This window comes from Fundulus heteroclitus, unplaced genomic scaffold, assembly GCF_011125445.2.
Source record: "Fundulus heteroclitus isolate FHET01 unplaced genomic scaffold, MU-UCD_Fhet_4.1 scaffold_764, whole genome shotgun sequence".
Lineage (NCBI taxonomy): Eukaryota > Metazoa > Chordata > Actinopteri > Cyprinodontiformes > Fundulidae > Fundulus > Fundulus heteroclitus.
In genome coordinates this window covers 1-17164 of record NW_023397213.1, presented here as the reverse complement: position 1 = coordinate 17164, position 17164 = coordinate 1, and the positions used below count along the sequence as shown (strand labels likewise).

Below are 17164 nucleotides of genomic sequence, written 5' to 3'. Positions count from 1 at the left end.
CTTATAATCAATATTCCTATCACTATCATCTGATTGTATCATAATGTAAAGTACATAAAATATGCCTCTCTTTAGACTTAATAATTAACACGCACTGACTTCATTTCTTGATTTAGTTTCTCTGGTCCCATCCAGGTCTGATTACTAGATGACTCGTGGACCAAAATATCAATTAAAGGGGATATATCATGCAAAATCCACTTTCTTCTCCTTTAAATACATTTTGTTGTGTACTTGCAGTCTCTAGGACTGCAGAAAATTTGAATATACTTAGTTCAGGCGCTGCGTAGATATCTTTATATTGTCTTTGGGTGAGACTTTTCAGGTCATTCAGTTTTCTCTGTTTTTGATTATGTTTTTTTAAACAATTAGGTCATAGTACTTGCTGCAGAACTACTAAATAAGGTCATGGCCTTCCAGCTAACCAAAAGTCTGTAGTTAAATCCACTTGAGATGTTGTGGGATGACCTTAAAAAGTAACCAAAATTCCTGCACAGTGATGAAAAAGTCTCACTTCCAGTTATTGGAGGCGTTTATGGCAATTGTTGCTGACAAGGGTGGCACAGTCAGTTTAGAGGGGAATTACTTTTTCACATCCTACCAGATTCTTTTGGATAGTTTTTTAGATGTAATAAATCCACTTGAAAACAGCATTTTGTATTTTCTTTTTTTTAAATCAAAAGTTTCCTTGACTGTCTGCAACATTGAAGTGTGAAAATTAGGCCAAAACAAAAGAAATCTGTGAAGTAAATGAAACTATTGGGATGAAGGGGAAGCAGACAGATGCTGGATGGCTGGCTGTCAGAAACTGTCGATCTCTATGGATTTGCACACAATACAATAACCGAAGTTGTGTGGATAAAAATGTTCACAACATCATCAGATTACTGGTCATCAGTCACTTGTTAAAGTGAATCTCTTTACAGTATCTTGACAGTTTTCTTGTGTTACTATGATGGGCAATCTATCTTCAATATCTATTAAACTATACTTGAGAAAGAATGTAACAGTTTGTAATTTTTAAATATATTACTGATATTAAATGAACCGATGCTCACCTGAAAGGATACACTGATTTTCAAATGTTCATATTGGCGTGTTCAATATAGTTCTATAGTCTATATAGAGTTCTATATATTTCTGAAATAGTCATTTAAGTTGACTGAATAATGGCATGGATGGCATGCATAAGAAAATATAAGTTTTTGGGGGAAATGTGCAGTTTGGACTTTGTATGTTTTTGTATCTGTGCCCTGGTTCAGGGGGAAAATGGGCCAAAATGGTAGTTAAAAGAATCTGAAAGTGAAACTAACGATTGTTATTCTTTAACTCTTGTCATGTCTCTGCCTGACATTTCCAGTAAGATGGTTTTAACAATAAATCAAATACCGTTCTTTGACAGGTTTTGACAGCTTCCCAGGCGAACTCTTTAAACAGATTTGTATCGCATTTGTCATAACCAAACTTTGTGAAAGCAGTGGGAGGGACAACTCGGGTGACAGAATATATATATATTCAAACAGGATGTATATACGACATTCCATCCAGACTTTTGCAGCAGAGAGGTTTAAATTGTAGACTTGAAAAGAGAAGAGTGTGGAGGATTAATATCAGTGTCGAGTAGGTAGGTGTTGTTATTTAAGCAAAATTAATTAATGCAAATATTTAATCAGTATACTCTTTGTCTATTGCAATAAGATGCTTGTCATAAAAAAATTATGTGGAATACCCAAATTTTAACCCCATTTTGAATTTGTTTTTCAAAAAATGCATTAAATATTTCTATTCAACCTGTATCTATATATATATATATATATATATATATATATATATATATATATATATATATATATATATATATATACACATACTTGCAAGAGGCAGAGCGCTGGGTTGTCTTATATTGCGTACTCTAAGTGACCTACACTGTTTTTTTTCCCTTTTGTTAGGGAAATAGCAACATTTATTCACATCTTGCTGTAGCATGGGTTTCTTCCTTGTTACCTATAGTTTTTTGTCTCTGTTGTGAATCAGTCATCCCTTAGAAGCTCCCACGATGAGAATGTGCTTTATTTAGGTTCTTGAACTTGAAAAGGTAAGAGAACATGACAAAGAAGCCAGCACGTCCAATAAAAGTTTTATATGTCTCTATAACACTGGGTCCTGGCACCATAAAATACTTTTTGGAAATTCTGTCCTGTTTTTAACATTATTCACTGGTTGTTTTATGCTTCCTCCTTTCAATTGTCTTATCTGACCCGTCTCTGGTATTGACCCCGTCCCACTCCTCCATGTCACTGTAATTTAGTTACCATAATAAAATTAACACACTCAAAAATGTTTCCAACAATTTTACTCTTTTACTATCTAATTATGGGATTTTTTGCATTGCGTTGAAAAATTCCTGCCAGATTATTTAGAAAAGGCATAAATGTCTGTATGTATGTATGTATGTATGTATGTATGTATGTATGTATGTATGTATGTATATATGTATGTATGTATGTATGTATGTATGTATGTATGTATGTATGTATGTATGTATGTATGTATGGTTAAGCATTACAGTCCATCTTTAACTCAAGCATTTGCCTCTGCCCACCATTCATACTCTAATGTTCTTACTGCTGGCAGAATTTATAGCAAAGCCAGCAATCGTTATTGTTACTTAATCCTTAATAATTTGAAAAATATATATGTTTTTACATGGAACAACCAAACAACAGTTTTGGGGGAATGTTTTTTTGTGTTTTTATTATTTTTTAAAGGATGTCTATGAAACAAATAAACAAAACAAAAAAAGAAATCAAGAGAGGGATCATGCAGCATACAAAATTGTTATTTTTTTTTAATAATTTACCCCTTAGCAAAATCAATATTTTCTGTCTTAGATTACTTTAGGAAACTATAAAAATAGGTCCATCTATCCATTTTCCAACACGCTTATCCCTGTTGGGGTTGCGAGGGGTATAAAAATAGGTTTGGTCAAAAATAACAGGATACAGAATCAAATCAGGCTACACCAGGTACTTAACTTGGTACTCATTCCCATGCTTCTCTATTTTCTATTTTGCTTTTTCATGTTGTAAATAACTTAAGCATTTTGACTGGTGATGTGTAAGTGCCAGGTTTAAGTACTTCTTCTTTGTAGCTAATACCACACATATTTCAGCCCAGTCCCAATGATCCAGCTAAAAATAACACGAGATGCAGAAACTGATACAAAAGATTTCCCCTTTAAAGAGCCATTCTGTTCAATTCACAATGTTGGAGTCAACAGAATAGGATTTGACGTATGAGTCAGTTTCCTGGACATTTATGAACTCCTGGCTTTATGTACAAGAAACCTCACCAGGCAGGTTTTCCGCCTTTAAGCAATGAGGCAGTCTTTGAAACCTTGAATAAAACTGGTCCAGGTCACCTGTAATACTCAGATCCTCCACCAGAGGGTAGAAGACACAACTTTACAGAATACAGAAGATGTTTTTGAGGAAAATTTGTGACCAAAGTAGAGGTCCCTGAAAACTGCGCTTGAGAAATTATATAATTGGTATGAAAATAAATCCAAAGTGTGAATAAGGTCAGTTTTACACTTAAATGCATAGTTCTTTTTTTTTATTTGTTTATTTTTATTCTTGTTTTTTATAGATTTCTACACTTCAGTTTGGATATGTTCCCAGAACTACTTGCTGCTTTGCTTTTCACGCTTCTGAATGTCTCTGCAGGGGCATACAGGGTCAACAATGTCAGTAAGTAATTTAAGTTGCTTGATATATCCTTGCTTGAAAAAGGAGATATTTCCTTTTCAAGCTATTTCCAATTTGTGTGCACATATAAATATGTTGATAGTTTGTCATGCAAATACCACCAATGTCTGCATGGACTCTTTGTGTTTTTGCTTTCAGAAAGAATTGTTGCTCCTAATGAAGGCGATGTGAGGCTGTCTGGGTCTATGAGCACCACAGAGGGCCGTGTTGAGGTCTACCATAACGGAGAATGGGGAACGGTGTGTGACGACAACTGGGACCTGGCTGACGCCCAGGTGGTTTGTCGTCAGCTCAACTTCCAAGGGGCCATATCTGCCGTGCCTGGGGGACGCTACGGACGAGGTGCCCTTCTTTTAATCAGATGGCAGTGAAAGAACAGCCATCAATGCAGAGCTGTAGTTTCAGGACTATACTCAACTCACCATGTGGTCATGTTTGTTATTTTGAGAAAATGTAAGTTTTCAATGCTTGTTATTTCTTTCATTGACATAGCCTCTGGGCATATTTGGCTGGATAACGTCAACTGTTATGGCACAGAGCAAAAGCTTGCGTCTTGTAGATTCCCCGGTTGGGGAAATCATGACTGCAGCCATACAGAGGATGCCGGAGTTATCTGTGAGCCCCTTACCTACCCCAGTCCTGATGACACAGAGAGTAAGTTAAATCTAATGTAGGAAAAGCCCTTTTTGTATCAGCACAAGCAATTTTCCGGCATGTTCAGTGTGTGTATGTGATTCTAGGTCACACTACGACTCTGAGCAACTCTACATACTCACTGGACCACAGCACCGCCCTCTCAGATGACCTCGGGAAAGTCTTTGACAGTGGTGCCGCTTGTGACTACCTGATCACTTTCCAGACACCAGCTAGAGACAAACACGAGGGTGGCGCCCCACAGAAGACTCAGTCTACAATCTGTGCGCACAAAGCTATCCTCATGTTGTACCCTTACTTCAATGCTTCTGCGGGAGGAAATAACACCACAGTGACTGTAGACACACCCTGTTTGTCTTATTTCACCTCCTTCATAAGGTACGCTAAACCTAATGTGAGTGTTTAGTTTAAATACTTATGTCTCTTGAAAATATTTAACAATCTGTTCTTTTACAGGTACCTTTACACCCGTAAGATCAACGTGACCTTCTCCTCTGCAATGTGCCTCCATCAGCTTGCTGCAGACTTTGGAGTAAGGCAGCTAAGGGAGGACGTAGGTCAGGTGATCTCTAAAAGCCTTCCCAATGATGCTTCCTTTTACTTCCAAGTTTCACTCTACAAATACGCAGTTGAGTCTAAGGATTCGATTCTTAAGGAAAGCTGCATCCAGTACTTGGCCTGGAACTTCCAAAGCCTGACCACTTCCCCAGTTTGGGCCGAGCTTCACGTGGAGCTCCTTCAAACCCTCCTCACCCGCTCAGATTTGGTGGTACCTGATGAGTATTTTGTATTTCAGAGCCTGGAAAACTGGATTAAAAACAAATCTGACTCCCTGAGTTCAGAGAATCAGGCCGACTTGCTCCGTCTGGTCCGTTTCCCCATGATCCCTGCCGAGAAGCTGTATGACCTGGAGTCCACCTCACATCTCTACAAGACTCACAAGGATTTGTACCTTGAAAGTGTCTTGACAGCATATCAGTTCAATGTTCTTCTCTACAGTAATCTGACCAAATTAAAGTTAGACAAGGAAAGTGATGATTACAAGCCCAGAATCTACACAGGGGAGACCTGGAGTGTTGCTATTGACCCAAAATCTTCATCGTTTCGAAGTCGAAATCAGTACGACTACAGGCGTCAATATGATCGTTACGGTTACTACCCATATCCTACTCAATCCACTTTAAACAAGCAACTGAGGACACCTCTCCACAACAGCCTTCTGTTTAAGAACAACATGGTCAGCTGGGAGGTAAATGTCTTCAAAAGCCAGAGAGACTGTTTAAACCGAGGTTTAAGGTGTGAATCTGTTCCTGCGGTCAGACTGGCTCGCCAGGACTGGTATGGGTCCGAGAGCAGCATCCTCTTCCGTAATCGCCTGCTGGTGGTGTGCCAGAACAAGTATGTGTGTCAGATCCAGGGGTTCAAAGGCGACCTGGCTTATGTCAATACTAATAGCACTCAGGTCCTTTCCTATCCATGCCCTGATGACAAGTACACTTACGTGTTTGTAGTGAGACCAGAGTATGTGTGATCCAATGAGAGGAAACGGTAACAATGATCACAAGCAGTGTGACTGACTTGAGTCATTGATGTTGAGGTTATTCAAAGCAGTTAAGTATCCTCTTAAACAAATTTTTTCAGTGATTCCTATGATAATTGTTTCGACAATTAAAATATGTCTGAATCAATATTATCACTGTCAAATGTCAAAAATAAAGTGACTACAAAAACGCTCCGAGTCTCTGCACTTTTTAAAAGAATCTTCTGGAAAATATGAAAATGAATTAAAGGACTGATTAAGAGCAGAATTATAGTGAATTTAGTGTTCTTAATTTTTGCTTAAAAATGTCCAATCATTGCACTGTTGCCCTGTAGCAAGAAAGTCCTGTGTGCGTGTGTATCCTTGTGTGTCTGTGTGTGTGCTACGCTTTGATGGACTGGGAACCTGTCCAGGGTCACTGGGCCTCTTGCCCAATGGCTGCTGGAGATAGGCAGCAGTCCAACCCCCCCCCCCCCCCCCCCCCCCCCCCCCCCCCCCCCCCCCCGCCCCCATGACTCTGGAGGGACTGGTGGGAATAGATGGATCCCATTAAAGGGCTGGCACCTCCTTGAGTAAGTTGACCATTTAAAACTAAGTATGTATTCCAGTGTAGAGGAGTGTGAAGGTTTTAAATAGACCAGCCAAAGAGACGTTGAAGAAATTTCAAAAATATATTCTAAATTTATTAGAAAAATACAAAAAAAAAATATTCAAAAATGATAAATTGGGGCCCAAAACCTGATGTCAACATAACAAACTACAACTCAGTTAGTAACACAAAAAACTCAAGCACAAAACTGACCTAAAAAAACAAGACATGAGGGGAACTTAAATTGTGGCTGATCAGACCACTGCTAACTCACACAAGGGGGTAATTAAACACACAAGAACTTAAACAAATACTGGTCAGCACATCACTAAATCTTTAAATTGAATAAATATTAGAATTGACCTAAGTTACAAAAAGAAGAAACATTAAAGAAATGGTAAAAATTAAACTAAAGGCCAAATTTCCCCTTCTCCTGGCAAACAAATGGAATGACCCAATGCTTTTTGCTGCTTCTTTTTGCTTAGACTCCTCCTTATTGTTGAATCACGAACACTGATCTTAACTGAGGTAAAGTGAGGTCTGCAGTGCTTTGCGTGTTGTTATGGGCTCTTTTAGGACATATTGGATGGTTGTTGATGCAGTCTTGCAGACATTTTGGTTGTCCGGCTTCTCTTGGCAGTTATTTCCATTTTTATCTCCGTTTGTTAAGTCAGGCTCTCAGTAAGGTTCACTAAAGTCGCAAAGCTTCAAAGCTTGAAATGGCTTTGAAACTCTTTCCAGACTCAGAGACAAGACAAGACATTGACAAGATTAAATTCTTCTTTCCCATATATTCCGCCTTCTGATGTATTTACAGCAGTTAATAGTAATATCATCTTTATTGTCATTGAAACATACATTACAGCGAAATTTGTTCTCTCCTTTTTAAGCCATCACCCTTGGGGAGCAGTGGGCTGCCATGTGTGGCACCCAGGAAGTGTTCTGGGGTTAAGGGTCTTGCTCAGGGACCCAGAGTGTGGGCGCTGGGGATCAAACTGGGTACTTGCATCCTTCTCTGGGTGCAAGCATGCTGCTCTAACCACTAGGCCAACACTCCCCAAACTCTGAGACGCAGCTCGGTAGGCAGTTTGGGGTTAAGTGCCTTGCCCAGGGGGACATTGACATGTGGCAAGGGGAAGCTGGAATCAAACCCACAACCTTCTGATTGCCAGACGACTACTCAACCCATCAAGCCACAGTCACCCCTGATTGACTGCCATATAAGGCCTCTGTAGGCTCCATTAGTCAGCACTGTGCGCTCTAGTTCATCTGGCTACTTTATCAAGTCACTGCCTTAATCAATGCATTAGCGAGAGAACACAGGCTAACTTAATATAAATAATTTTTTAACCTCAAAAGACATTACGCCTCTAAACAAAACACGTGAAGTTGCAGCGGCGGATGCTCTTCCTCTTCTCACGTGTGTGCACAACACAGGTGTCATTTCAACTTGTTGCCAGAGGGGGCAGAAGTCAGCAAAAACTTGTGCTATGCTCCTTTAGACTTAGACTTAGACAACTTTATTTGTCATTTTGTATGCACAGAGTGCGTACAGAACAAAACTTCGTTGCACACAGCTTGTAAATTGCAGGGGAGACCTGCAATTTAAATTGCAGTAAAATTGCAGTAAAAATGTAATTGCAGTATAAGGTGCAGCAGTGATTTAAAAGTAAACAATTTAAATGTAGACAATGCAGGAGAAGTCACAGTGTACAGGTGAGTATTTTTAAAACCATTTGTATGTGCAGAATTGATTTTACAAGGGCATTTGTGCAAGAATACAGCTTGTAATTTACAGTAGATTTAAAATACAGTATAAGGTGCAGCACTGACTTAAAAGTAAAACAATTGAAATGTAAACAATGCAGGAGAAAGTCACAGTGTACAGGTGAGTATTTTTTTTTTAAAACATTTGTATGTACAGAATTTGATTGTGCAAAGGGCATTTGTGCAAGAATGCATTTAAAAACTAAGAGTTCGGCAGCATTTGTAATGCTAGATGGAGATGCAATGATGCAAAATGTGCAAGTATACCAATATTGTGCAGAGTTTATGGGTTATCGTTCAGCAGATCAGCATCAGTTCAACAGTCTGATGGCAGCAGGGATAAAGCTTTTGCAGAACCTGGTGGACCTGCAGCGGATGCTGCGGAACCTCTTCTCACAGGGCAGCAGGGAGAACAGTCCATGGTGGGGGTGTGAGGGGTCCCTGATGATGTTACGGGCTCGGGACACACAGCGCTGAGATGAAATGTCTTTTATGGAGGGAAGAGGAGCCCCGATGATCACTTCTGCTGTCCTCACCACTCTCCTCACGTTCTTTCAGTCGGAGGCACTGCAGCCTCCACACCACACAGAGAGACAGCTGGTCAGAATGCTCTCTATGGTGCTTCTCTAGAAGGTCGTGAGGATGGGCGGGGGCAGGCGGGCTCTCCTCATCCTCCTCAGGAAGTACAAGCGCTTTTGTGCCCTCTTCACCAGTGACGTGGTGTTCACAGACCAGCTGAGGTTGTCCGTGATGTGCACCCCCAGGAATTTGGTGCTGCTGACCACCTCCACAGCTGAGCTGTTGATGAGAAGTGGAGTGTGGTGAGGCTGGTTCTTCCTGAAGTCGACGATTATCTCCTTCGTCTTCTCCACGTTCAGGATCAGGCTGTTTTCTCTGCACCAGCCCACCAGCTGCTCAACCTCCTCTCTGTAGTCCTGGTCGTTGTCGTCTCTGATCAGGTCCACCACCGTTGTGTCGTCAAATTTCACAATGTGATTGGTGGTGAACCTGGGGATGCAGTAGTGAGTCATCAGAGTGAACAGCAGGGGGCTCAGGACGCAGCCCTGAGGGGAGCCCGTGCTGAGGGTGATGACATCAGAGGTGTTCTGTCCGACCCGGACTGACTGAGGTCTGTTGGTGAGGAAGTCTAGCAGCCAGTTGCGAAGGGGTGTGCCGAAGCCCAGATGTTCCAGTTTTCCCACCAGGTGCTGTGGGATGATGGTGTTAAACGGCGAACTGAAGTCCAGGAACTGCATCCGCACGTGCGTGTTCTTCTCCTCCAGGTGTGCCAGGCTCAGGTGAAGAGCGGAGGAGATGGCGTCCTCAGTGGAGCGGTTTCGTTGATAGGCAAACTGGAAGGGGTTGAGTGTTTGGGGGAGACTGGAGACAATGTATTCTTTCACCAGCCTTTCAAAGCACTTCATCATGATGGGAGTCAGTGCAACAGGCTGGTAGTCGTTGAAACAGGTGACTTGAGATTTCTTCGGCACCGGAATGATGGAGGCAGACTTAAAGCATGCTGGCACTGTGGCTTGGTCCAGCGAGGTGTTAAAAATGTCTGTGAGGACACCAGCCAGCTGACCTGCACACTCTTTGAGCACCCGCCCAGGTATGTTGTCGGGACCTGGGGCCTTCCGCGGGTTGACTCTCCTCAAAGTCTTCCACACGTCGTCAGTGTCAAGGCGGATGACCTTCTCTTCCTGATGGGGAACAGCTTTCACTGCTGGAGTGCTGTTTAGTGCCTTTAAAGATGTTACTGACTTTTTCCTCATTTGTTATTGAATTTCTTTAGATTGGAACCTGATATGTTGCTTTTTGAGATCTTTTTGCCTAGTCATGAAATCATACAGGTTCTATTTAAGCAATTTCTTGATTCTACAGGCCAGGCAGTGATCAGACCAGGGTCTGCATAGTGAAATTGAACTCCACTGGTCAAAACATGTACAGGTATATCATCATTCAACAAGGGATGGCATTATATTTTCACATTGGGTCACGTTGGTTTTAAAATGCTTTATTCAGGTTATCGCTGATATTAAAGTTTGTTTGATGATCTGAAACATTGGAGAAATATTTTGAGAAGGAAGAAAGGGACAGAGATTGTCCATATTTATTGTCCACACTTACTGTCATCATCATCTGTTCTGGCTGCCAAGGTTCAGCAGTGGCAGTTTTTTCATTTGCATTCCAGCATCTCATTGAGCCAGAGGGCAAAACAGATTTCCAAGTCAGTATAATGAGCTTCTTTGCCACCAACATCAAGATCCTAACCGAACAGAGCTTGCGTTGCTCTGATGTTGACTTGGTCTAACATCATTAAATATGATCTTGAGTGTGAAGAGATTTGATGGCTCATTTTAGCAGTTTCCTCCTCATGAACTGAAACATGGGATATTCCACCATGGTTTTGTTTTCCCGTCAATCGAGGCAGTTTTTTTTTTTTTTTGTGTGTGTGTGTGTTCTCACATTCTCACAGCCATCAGTCATGACACTGTTCAGACTGGCATGCAGGGACAAGTGTTCTAGGATGTAGCACACAGTGACTAGTGGAGGTTTCACAGTTGTCTGTGGCTGCAGCTAACTGGTTGATCGCATGCGAAGATGGATGACAACTGTGAGTGTTTAAGGATGACTACTCCACCATGGCTCTTCTAGAGAGCTGAAATGCTAATGTCTGGGTAAAACATGCACTGTTCCCTTTGCTAATCACCACTAAAACTATAAATTTTGACCACTCTATCACCTGGACGACTACAATATAGGTTTTAGAAATGTATGTGTAACTCCATTGACCGTGCTCCAGAGCGTTGGAGCCACTGCCTGGAAAGCTCCATCTCAATGGATCATAAAAATGAGTCCGGGAACCACCAGCAGCATCTGGTTAGATGATCTATTCTAGGAGGCCGGAAAGAAGACAGGTTCCACTGAGTCCACAATTTATCTAGGGGCTTGGTCATGGGGTGCCCTAAAGGTTAAAACCAAAATCTTAAACTGTATTCTAAAATTAGCAAGAATTCAGTGCAATCAAGTGACAAGAATCAAATCCTATCCAACTTTATTTATGAAGCATTTTTAACACATAGAGATCAAAGTGCTGTACAAAAAACACACACACAAATATAAACAGCATTAAATTCAGTAACATGGATAAAAATAATGTAGGAAAATAAAAATAGGAAAAACTGACATAAAATCATCAAACGCCTACATCCTCTTGAGTATAAAAAGCCATCTCTTTAAAAGAGATTTAAAAATGGTCAAAGAGGAAGCCTGCCTGATTTACAGTGGTAAATCATTTCAGAGTTTGGGACAGGTGGTTATGTGGTCTCTCTTTTTATCCCCGATTAAAAGCATTAAAAGTCGGCAGATTGTGTACAGACACTCCCTGTTTAAACATGTAAAATGATCGTTGCAGCAAGATGAATGAAACCCATGGATAATCATTTCTAGTTATATCTTTTAAAACAAATCTATGCTTAAAGATGTTTCTTAGGTAATAAAAATAGTTTCTAACAACTTGCTTGCAGAAGGTCTCAAGAGACAAAGTGCTATCATAGAAAACTCCAACATTTTTGATACCATATTTCACAGAAGCAGATAAAAAGTTCACAGGCTTCCTGGTAACTGGGATTTTATCATTGGGAGCAACATTTCTGGAACAGCCTTCAAACATGTTCTGTCACATCCATTAACTGCTTTTCTTTACCACTACCTGTTGTGCAACAACGTCAATCCCCTGTTTTCCCGTTATTGAAACTATGGGAACACAGTGGGAGTTGACAGGTGCATAAACAGATTATATTTGAACCTTCCCAGTTTTTTAAAACTGCTAAATCAGAGCTGCAAGCTGTCCTGAGGACAAGAACAATTTTACAATTTGATGCCAGATTCAATGAAGAAGAATAAAGACAACATCATGATGACAAAAAAATAAAAAAGGTATCCTTTTTAGAAGTCTTTTTGCCCTTATAATCAATATTCCTATCACTATCATCTGATTGTATCATAATGTAAAGTACATAAAATATGCCTCTCTTTAGACTTAATAATTAACAGGCACTGACTTCATTTCTTGATTTAGTTTCTCTGGTCCCATCCAGGTCTGATTACTAGATGACCCATGGACCAAAATATCAATTAAAGGGGATATATCATGCAAAATCCACTTTCTTCTCCTTTAAATACATTTTGTTGTGTACTTGCAGTCTCTAGGAGTGCAGAAAATTTTAATATACTCAGTTCAGGCGCTGCGTAGATATCTTTATATTGTATTTGGGTGAGAGTTTTCAGGCCATTCAGTTTTCTCTGTTTTTTATTATGTTTTTTGAACAATTACGTCATAGTACTTGCTGCAGAACTACTAAATAAAGTCATGGCCTTCCAGCTAACCAAAAGTCTGTAGTTAAATCCACTTGAGATGTTGTGGGATGACTTTAAAAAGTAACCAAAATTCCTGCACAGTGATGAAAAAGTCTCACTTCCAGTTATTGGAGGCGTTTATGGCATTTGTTGCTGACAAGGGTGGCACAGTCAGTTTAGAGGGGAATTACTTTTTCACATCCTACCAGATTCTTTTGGATAGTTTTTTAGATGTAATAAATCCACTTGAAAACAGCATTTTGTATTTTCTTTTTTTAAATCAAAAGTTTCCTTGACTGTCTGCAACATTGAAGTGTGAAAATTAGGCCAAAACAGAAGAAATCTGTGAAGTAAATGAAACTATTGGGATGAAGGGGAAGCAGACAGATGCTGGATGGCTGGCTGTCAGAAACTGTCGATCTCTATGGATTTGCACACAATACAATAACCGAAGTTGTGTGGATAAAAATGTTCACAACATCATCAGATTACTGGTCACCAGTCACTTCTTACAGTGAATTTCTTTACAGTATCTTGACAGTTTTCTTGTGTTACTATGATGGGCAATCTATCTTCAATATCTATTAAACTATACTTGAGAAAGAATGTAACAGTTTGTTATTTTTAAAATATTACTGAAATTAAATGAACCGATGCTCACCTGAAAGGATACACTGATTTTCAAATGTTCATATTACTGTGTTCAATATATTTCTATAGTCTATATAGAGTTCTATATATTTCTGAAATAGTCAATGAATAATGGCATGGTTGGCATGCATAAGAAAATGTGAGTTTTTGGGGAAAATGTGCAGTTTGGACTTTGTATGTTTTTGTATCTGTGCCCAGGTTCAGGGGGAAAATGGGCCAAAATGGTACTTAAAAGAATGTCAAAGTGAAACTAATGATTGCTATTCTTTAACTCTTGTCTCTGCCTGACATTTCCAGTAAGATGGTTTTTAACAATAAATCAAATACCGTTCTTTGACAGGTTTTGACAGCTTCCCAGGCGAACTCTTTAAACAGATTTGTATCGCATTTGTCATAACCAAACTTTGTGAAAGCAGTGGGAGGGACAACTCGGGTGACAGAATATATATATATATTCAAACAGGATGTATATACGACATTCCATCCAGACTTTTGCAGCAGAGAGGTTTAAATTGTAGACTTGAAAAGAGAAGAGTGTGGAGGATTAATATCAGTGTCGAGTAGGTAGGTGTTGTTATTTAAGCAAAATGAATTAATGCAAATATTTAATCAGTATACTCTTTGTCTATTGCAATAAGATGCTTGTCATAAAAAAATTATGTGGAATACCCAAATTTTAACCCCATTTTGAATTTGTTTTTCAAAAAATGCATTAAATATTTCTATTCAACCTGTATATATATATGTATATATATATATATATATATATATATATATATATATATATATATATATATATATATATATACTTGCAAGAGGCAGAGCGCTGGGTTGTCTTATATTGCGTACTCTAAGTGACCTACACTGTTTTTTTTCCCTTTTGTTAGGGAAATAGCAACATTTATTCACATGTTGCTGTAGCATGGGTTTCTTCCTTGTTACCTATAGTTTTTTGTCTCTGTTGTGAATCAGTCATCCCTTAGAAGCTCCCACGATGAGAATGTGCTTTATTTAGGTTCTTGAACTTGAAAAGGTAAGAGAACATGACAAAGAAGCCAGCACGTCCAATAAAAGTTTTATATGTCTCTATAACACTGGGTCCTGGCACCATAAAATACTTTTTGGAAATTCTGTCCTGTTTTTAACATTATTCACTGGTTGTTTTATGCTTCCTCCTTTCAATTGTCTTATCTGACCCGTCTCTGGTATTGACCCCATCCCACTCCTCCATGTCACTGTAATTTAGTTATCATAATAAAATTACAACAGTCAAAAATGTTTCCAACGCCAGATTATTTGGAAAAGGCATAAATGTCTGGATGTACGTATGTATGTATGTATGTATGTATGTATGTATGTATGTATGTATGTATGTATGTATGTATGTATGTATGTATGTATGTATGGTCAAGCATTACAGTCTGTCTTTAACTCAAGCATTTGCCTCTGCCCACCATTCATACTCTAATGTTCTTACTGCTGGCAGAACTTATAGCAAAGCCAGCAATCGTTATTGTTACTTAATCCTTAATAATTTAAAAAAAGATATGTCTTTACATGGACCAACCAAACAACAGTTTTGGGAGAAGGTTTTTTTTTTTTTGTTTTGTTTTTATTATTTTTTCAAGGATGTCTATGAAACAAATAAACAAAACAAAAAAGGAAATCAAGAGAGGGATCATGCAGCATATAATTTACCCCTTAGCAAAATCAATATTTTCTGTCTTAGATTACTTTAGGAAACTATAAAAATAGGTCCATCTATCCATTTTCCAACACGCTTATCCCTGTTGGGGTCGCGAGGGGTATAAAAATAGGTTTGGTCAAAAATAACAGGATACGCAATCAAATCAGGCTACACCAGGTACTTAACTTGGTACTCATTTCCATGCTTCTCTATTTTCTATTTTGCTTTTTCATGTTGTAAATAACTTAAGCATTTTGACTGGTGATGTGTAAGTGCCAGGTTTAAGTACTTCTTCTTTGTAGCTAATACCACACATATTTCAGCATAGTCCCAAGGATCCAGCTAAAAAAACACGAGAAGCAGAAACTGATACAAAAGATTTCCCCTTTAAAGAGCCATTCTGTTCAATTCACAATGTTGGAGTCAACAGAATAGGATTTGACGTATGAGTCAGTTTCCTGGACATTTATGAACTCCTGGCTTTATGTACAAGAAACCTCACCAGGCAGGTTTTTCCGCCTTTAAGCAATGAGGCAGTCTTTGAAACCTTGAATAAAACTGGTCCAGGTCACCTGTAATACTCAGATCCTCCACCAGAGGGTAGAAGACACAACTTTACAGAACACAGAAGATGTTTTTGAGGAAAATTTGTGACCAAAGTAGAGGTCCCTGAAAACTGCGCTTGAGAAATTATATAATTGGTATGAAAATAAATCCAAAGTGTGAATAAGGTCAGTTTTACACTTAAATGCATATTTATTTATTTTAATTTGTTTATTTTTATTCTTGTTTTTTATAGGTTTCTACACTTCAGTTTGGATATGTTCCCAGAACTACTTGCTGCTTTGTTTTTCACACTTCTGAATGTCTCTGCAGGGGCATACAGGGTCAACAATGTCAGTAAGTAATTTAAGTTGCTTGATACATCTTTGCTTGAAAAACAAGATATTTCTTTTTCAAGCTATTTCCACTTTGTGTGCACATATAAATATGTTGATAGTTCGTCATGCAAATACCACCAATGTCTGCATGGACTCTCTGTGTTTTTGCTTTCAGAAAGAATTGTTGCTCCTAATGAAGGCGATGTGAGGCTGTCTGGGTCTACGAGCACCTCAGAGGGCCGTGTTGAGGTTTACCATAACGGAGAATGGGGAACTGTGTGTGACGACGACTGGGACCTGGATGACGCCCAGGTGGTTTGTCGTCAGCTCAACTTCCAAGGGGCCATATCTGCCGTGCCTGGGGGACGCTACGGACGAGGTGCCCTTCTTTTAATCAGATGGCAGTGAAAGAACAGCCATTAATGCAGAGCTGTAGTTTCAGGACTATACTTTCAAACTCAACTCACCATGTGGTCATGTTTGTTATTTTGAGAAAATGTAAGTTTTCAATGCTTGTTATTTCTTTCATTGACATAGCCTCTGGGCAAATTTGGCTGGATAACGTCAACTGTTATGGCACAGAGCAAAAGCTTGCGTCTTGTAGATTCCCCGGTTGGGGAAATCATGACTGCAGCCATGAGGAGGATGCCGGAGTTATCTGTGAGCCCCTTACCTACCCCAGTCCTGATGACACAGAGAGTAAGTTAAATCTAATGTAGGAAAAGCCCCTTTTGTATCAGCACAAGCAATTTTCCGGCATGTTCAGTGTGTGTATGTGATTCTAGGTCACACTACGACTCTGAGCAACTCTACATACTCACTGGACCACAGCACCGCCCTCTCAGATGACCTCGGGAAAGTCTTTGACAGTGGTGCCGCTTGTGACTACCTGATCACTTTCCAGACACCAGCTAGAGACAAACACGAGGGTGGCGCCCCACAGAAGATTGAGTCTACAATCTGTGCACACAAAGCTATCCTCATGTTGTACCCTTACTTCAATGTCTTCTGCGGGAGGAAATAACCCACAGTGACTGTAGACACACCCTGTTTGTCTTATTTCCACCTCCTTCATAAGGTATGCTGACCTAATGTGAGTGTTTAGTTTAAATACTTATGTCTCTTGAAAATATTTAACAATCTGTTCTTTTACAGGTAACCTTTACACCCGTAAGATCGACGTGACCTTCTCCTCTGCCATGTGCCTCCATCAGCTTGCTGCAGACTTTGGAGAAGCAGCTGATGGAGGACGTAGGCCGGCTGTTCACT

The 17164-nt window shown here is 39.6% G+C and overlaps 1 protein-coding gene across 1 annotated transcript in view; it reads left to right on the top strand.

The window, feature by feature from the left end:
• The window catches only part of LOC105936170, a gene marked incomplete at its 3' end in the record, with an annotated part of 31867 nt that extends 14721 nt beyond the window's left edge, over positions 1-17146 (top strand). Inside the window, exons 7-18 of the mRNA XM_036134206.1 lie at positions 1572-1624; positions 3649-3749; positions 3906-4109; positions 4260-4421; positions 4508-4799; positions 4878-5946; positions 13826-13887; positions 15814-15914; positions 16071-16274; positions 16433-16594; positions 16681-16905; positions 17051-17146. Coding sequence (XP_035990099.1) covers positions 1572-1624; positions 3649-3749; positions 3906-4109; positions 4260-4421; positions 4508-4799; positions 4878-5946; positions 13826-13887; positions 15814-15914; positions 16071-16274; positions 16433-16594; positions 16681-16905; positions 17051-17146 — 2731 coding nt within the window. The remainder of the gene's footprint in view (positions 1-1571; positions 1625-3648; positions 3750-3905; positions 4110-4259; positions 4422-4507; positions 4800-4877; positions 5947-13825; positions 13888-15813; positions 15915-16070; positions 16275-16432; positions 16595-16680; positions 16906-17050) is intronic.
• Between the last annotated feature and the right edge of the window lie 18 nt (positions 17147-17164).